Below are 6,236 nucleotides of genomic sequence, written 5' to 3' on the forward strand. Positions count from 1 at the left end.
CTACACGATTAGATGATCTTCACAATCAACAAAATGTCACTTCTATTTTATCTTATAATGAATTATATAAAACAAGGCGTTTATACGTAAATTAATTTCGACGAAAGGTTTTTCATTATTTTCAAGATTTCTTGGCTTCGCATTACATATTTAATACTACACTTTATTAACTGATTGCAATACCTAACAAAGCATAGCAACGCAAGCTCATATTTCAGATGTTAAGACAATCCATGACAAGTTGTTATGGATTGTTTACATTCACAATGTTGATATTGATTTCCATGGAATTGGCCAACGATGCATATTGCAAGTTTCATTTTACAATCATCAACAGTAACTTTACATACATCAAATAGAATATTTTCAGTGTGCAAAATGCCCGAAATTGCTTTTTACGAGCAAATCATTTATTGATGGAATCTTATGAAAATGTCTGCCAAAATGTGTGTATAAATATTATATATGTTATATATGTATGTATGTATATCACTTGTTAATTTTACAAATAATATTCATTACAAATTAATTGTAATTTGAATTTAAATTTAAAAAAATGCTACAAAACAAAAAGTACTTCCATTCTTTATTTATGTATACAAAATTTTCTAGTATTGATTTTTTTTTTTTGTTTTACTACAATAAATTTAATTAGTCACTAGTCAAATTGTAAACTTTTAAGCAATCATATTTCACTTTAATTTAAGTAGATACATACATATGTATATATGTAGATTCTATACATAATACAAAATTTTTCAGTCTCAACAAATGCTGACCAACAGTTCTTACACTCGAAGATCTGCTTATAAACTTGTAGCTGCACTCCCACAGATTTCCTCATGTCACAGTTTAAGAGATTCATACTCAAAAACGCATTGTGCTTCTGCATCAGCGAGTAAGAACCTAACACGTTTTCTTCATGTTTAGTAGGTACATGTTAAATACATAGTATCAGACTGTTTTATTGTGTGTACTACTTTTTAATCACACAGGAAAACACACGCTTTCAGATGAATCTCCATATTTCAATGGTATATTTTATCCAATAAATATACATACTAAGAATGTAAACAATGAAAAACCAAACTGTACGATCAATACCGAATCAAATAAATGCGATAAAATTAAATATCTGAATTCTACCAATTATAAAAATTGGCAGATGCCCAATTTAGGTATAAAGTATTCATTATATTTATTAAAATAACACAATATTTTAAATAATTAATATACATATTGATAAATTTTAAACAGATAATAATTTAAATAATGTCCAAAATGGAGTTGATAATAGTTTCTATCAAACTGATGACACCGTTATTCAAAAAAAGAAAAAGAGAAGAAGACCAGTCATAACTGTATGCACATCGAATAGTCGATTTGATGTTATTCGAAGAGTCACTTCGGCTTTTGGAATGAAAGCAGTTCATGACAAGGATGATTGGAATATTTGTTTCACCGATGGAAATGTTACTATCGAGAAATCAAAAGAAATGAAACGTTTCCAACGTATTAACCATTTCCCAGGAATGGCTGAAATATGCAGGTTATTAATATTTATAATTAGTAAACTAGATTTAATACATCACTTTAAATACTTAAATAATGTATGTAATATGATACAAACTTTCAGAAAAGACTTACTAGCCAGAAATTTGAATAGAATGAACAAGTGCTTCCCACATGATTACAATTTTTTTCCAAAAACTTGGTGCTTGCCATCCGAGTATGTATATGTATCTTATAACCTTGCGTAAAATAAAACCATTTTCAGCGCATAAATGTATTTTTACACTCGACAGCTTCAATGATGCTTTGATATATAGTAAATACCACAAAAATAAAACTTTTATAATCAAACCTGATTGTGGAAGCCAAGGCAAAGGTATTTTCCTAACTAAACATCTCAAAGACATAAACCCTTCTGAAAAATTGATATGCCAACTATACATAACAAGGCCTTATTTGATCAACGGTTACAAATTTGATATTCGTGTTTATGCATTGGTTTCATCATGCGACCCATTAAGTATTTTTGTTTATAATGAAGGCTTGGTAAGGTAAAACATACATTTGTACCATTCATTTGTGTCCGTTTTGAAATATACTTATGTTATTTGTTAATTAAACATTTGAAAACATTACATACACAGATTTGCAACTACACGTTACTGTGATCCTAATAGTAGGAATTGTACAAATATATTCATGCATTTAACAAATTATGCTATCAATAAACAGAGTAGATTTTTTGTTTATGACCAAGAATCGGGAAGCAAAAGGTTCATGCAGAAAAGAAACTTACACAAAAAACTTAAAATAAACAGTTAACTATATTAATATAGATTGTTTCCTAATGAAAAATTACAGAAAAATATCAACTCTAAATCATTTACTGGAAATAAATGGAATAAACACAAAAAAAATATGGAATAATGTTGACGAAATTGTAGCCAAGACTCTAATATCTGCATGGCCGATTTTGAAACATAATTATCGTGCCTGTTTTGCATCACATGATACAGTTTGTTCAATACAATACCATTATAACTATTACTATCATCAACTACATACTTACATTATATTACTTTTCAGACACAAGCTTGCTTTGAAATTTTAGGATTTGATATACTATTAGATCATAATTTACTGCCCCATTTGCTTGAGGTAAATCCGCAACTCATTTTAACTCATTATAGTTATATTGATAACATATTTTATAATTTTTTAAGGTGAACCACTCCCCAAGTTTTAACACTGATTCACTGCTAGATAAAGAAGTTAAAGAGGCTTTATTGACTGACACATTATCGCTGTTAAATATATGGCAATGCGATAAGAGAAAAATCTTGGAAGAAGACCGTAAACGAATCCAAGAAAGACTGTTACATGGATACAAGTAAAAATATATTTTTGAATATTCAAATGCGAAAACTATAATGGAATTCCAATGTAATAAAAATCTATGTTTATAAATTAAAATAAAATTTGATATGCTTAAGGAATAACTATGATGTCATACCATTGGAAGAAAAGGATGAAGTGAAGGAAAAAGAAAAACAATTTTGGCAAGAGCAATTGCACTGGGAAGATGAACACCTTGGCAATTATCGGTAAGTTGCCTAAAAACAGACCAGCCTTCGTAAAAATGAAATAGAAATATATTTCTAAAAATTATTCATTGATTAACATTACTTTTTATAAAATTCTTAGTATCAAAACCTTCAATTTTTTTTACAGACGCGTATACCCAAATGGTGACAAGTATTCAAAATTCTTTCAACAGCCATCAAGTTCACTATACTTGAGCACAACAAGTTCGAGAGCAAGGGGAGAATGTGTCAAACGTCAGCGTAGTTTAATAGAAGTACGTACATTATACGTACACCACTATTTTCGGCAAATATGTAGTTTTAAAATGTTTTTGATTTGTTCGAAGGCCAAAGAAAAGCTCAATATGTTAAAAAGACTGCCCTCATTAAATAGTCCATCTGTTAATAAGGATTTAAAGGTGTATGACACTCAAATTATGAAGCAGAGGCTGTATAAAAATCACGAGAAAAAATTAAGACCAGATATGAAATTGACGCTACCCAAAATTGTGAGTTTTTCATATTTACATATGTATAGTATTCCACTATAACGAATTATTGTCGCAGCTACAAATAAAAATATTTAGCAGCAGTTTCTTCTTCAGGTTCCTAGAAGTTCGTTATAATAAGATTTGATTGTACATATGTGCATACATATATTGATAGTTGTAAACAATGGCGGTTGGTCAAATGCTGTATCTCTGTTGCACAGTCTGTGCAACAGAGATGCGGCATATGACGATCCTTAAATAAAATTATGATGAGAGCACACATCAAATTTCTTTTCAGGTACTTCGAGAAACCGCTCTTTGTGGATTACCAGATGGCTTGCCAATTATAGAATCGGAAGAAAAAAAAAGAATTTTGGAACTTGATAAGCGAGATACACTCCTTAAAAATAATGGAATAACTGAAATTGTATATATACATATACATAGTTTCCAAATATGAATAAATACATACATACTTTGCTGTCTATTGTAATGTTTCTTTTTCATTTCAGGTATATAACACAATGAGACAAGTTGGAGTTCTGAGACCAGCAGACGAAAAAAAATACGCTACTTACCACCTATCAAGAAATCCATAATTTATTTATGACTTCCATTAAACTTCGTTCCTTTATTATGTCAATAAATTTTTTGATAAACTGATATTATAATCTTTTATTAATATTCATGAACAATATAGACTAAATATAGTGTGACGTACGAATAAAAATAATTTCTTCAAATGGGTTCGACATTGTACGATCAGCTCCCTATCGCAACTCCAAATTAAAATGAAAAATCATTTCTTAAAGAAATGACCAACATCTATATATAATATAAAAGGATAAATATTGGATTATTGAAATATACAAATTAAAGGTTTGGGTCTAAAAAAACCATAAATAATGTAATATATAACAATTTTTATTAATTATTGCTGATATTTAGTAGTATTCACATAATAAAAAATAAACTATGCACAGATTTATTTTTTCACTGTCATGTTGAACAATATTTGTCATTTAACTATTATAATATGAAGGTACAAATCACATGTGTATATTATAAATGTACGCGTATATGTACACATAGAATAAAACCAAAATTAACCAATTCATTAAGACAGACAGATTGCGATCTTATTGTAATTAAATAAAAGATATTAAGTTACATAAAAAAATCTGTACAAGTTATAAATGTTTTGAAAACAATGTTAAATTGTAAACGTTAAACGATTTCAAATATTTACATAGCAAAAACAAGTACATTATCAAATTACACAAATGCGATCGAAATTAGGATTTGAAAAGGACTGGTCAGTATTATGTTTATGCGAGAATACAATATTAAAGTGTGGAAGAAAAAACAAAAGAAAGTATATATCATCAAACATGGTGAAGCCGACATGGTGGAGCACAAAATAGACAAGACAAAAATGAATGTTCCAACATTTGCGCAAGTGCTTACATACAATATATATATATATATATATATAAAAATAATCAGAATTATATAAAAACAGAATATTAAATGAATACATTTCAACATTATAGAAGTATGTAATTTATCATCCAATTATATATTTATAACTTCGATAGTAAATTGAAAATATGCACGAAAAATTTCAACTCAAGGAATAATGGATTCAAAAATGCATTTAGAATCTAAATAAATAATTTAAAATAACCCAATACAAATTTTAATATTTGTAAATTGTGCATTAGATCCTGATTAAATACATACATACATGCAAAAGATAACATTTTAAGGCAGTTTTATTAAAAAATGAATTAAGTTCCTTCTTGAGCAAGTGATAAACATAGTCAATAGTTTATAATAAAATATTCATATAAAATTTTCCAGAAGATTTCATTTTATTTTTACAATTAGAAATCATAGACTCATAGATTCAAGAATAGTAATTTGTCTATAAGGAATACATAATAAAATTGAATATTATTAAAATTGTAAAAAAAAAAGGATTCTATGATACAAAAAAGCTTACTAGAAGATTGCAATTATTGTTCTTTGATTCATTTATCAATCAGAATAATTCATAATCATAATTCCACAAATAAAATTTATTTTAATTATTTTCAGTGGTAAGATAATTATATCAGATCATTTTGTAATACATACACAAATAATTTAAAATACAAAATAGACCATCAGATGTATATCAACTAATTGAATTTAATTAGATATTAGTTTATTAAAACGAAAAGTACAAATGCAATTTAAGAGAACACCTATTTATACATCCATACAAATGTACCGGCCATGCACGTATATAATTGTGAACTCTTCAATGAAATTGTACATATGTAAGTAAGAACACGGGGATAGAACAAAATAAATGCAAATTGAGAAACATAATTTCAAAAACTATATTGAAAAATATTTTATTACTTTTATTCTTTCCTTACAACAAAAACGAATAATCATGTGCGTATAGAATCTTATTTCAAATTTGCATTTAACTAAAATGGAAACAATTATTTACTTATTATATAAAAAAATCTCACGAAAAATCGATAGAATAAAATTATAGATATCGTATGTGAATAGACAGGTAGGAAGACTAAGCAAAGCATGAATTGCCAATGTACATTTTGAAAATTTAGAATATATTCCATGTATTTTTATAGAT

At 27.4% G+C, this 6,236-nt stretch overlaps 1 protein-coding gene across 2 annotated transcripts; it reads left to right on the forward strand.

Annotated features, from left to right (window-relative positions):
* The first annotated feature begins 223 nt into the window (after positions 1 to 223).
* On the forward strand, positions 224 to 4,249 carry LOC143910966 (tubulin polyglutamylase ttll6-like). 2 transcript variants are annotated; one of them, XM_077429627.1, is made up of 15 exons: positions 224 to 446; positions 763 to 898; positions 996 to 1,178; positions 1,258 to 1,549; positions 1,637 to 1,729; positions 1,806 to 2,063; positions 2,157 to 2,285; positions 2,374 to 2,527; positions 2,599 to 2,670; positions 2,736 to 2,902; positions 3,006 to 3,116; positions 3,244 to 3,370; positions 3,443 to 3,604; positions 3,885 to 4,013; positions 4,099 to 4,249. In XM_077429627.1, exons 1-15 carry the CDS (start codon positions 417 to 419, stop codon positions 4,183 to 4,185), a joined length of 2,130 nt encoding a protein of 709 aa, XP_077285753.1. In that variant the 5' UTR covers positions 224 to 416; the 3' UTR covers positions 4,186 to 4,249. The 2 variants fall into 2 exon arrangements, with proteins under 2 accessions (XP_077285753.1, XP_077285754.1); XM_077429628.1 differs by having other exon boundaries at positions 260 to 446; positions 1,014 to 1,178.
* Positions 4,250 to 6,236: the final 1,987 nt, after the last annotated feature.

Source organism: Arctopsyche grandis, chromosome 4 (genome assembly GCF_051622035.1).
Source record: "Arctopsyche grandis isolate Sample6627 chromosome 4, ASM5162203v2, whole genome shotgun sequence".
NCBI lineage: Eukaryota > Metazoa > Arthropoda > Insecta > Trichoptera > Hydropsychidae > Arctopsyche > Arctopsyche grandis.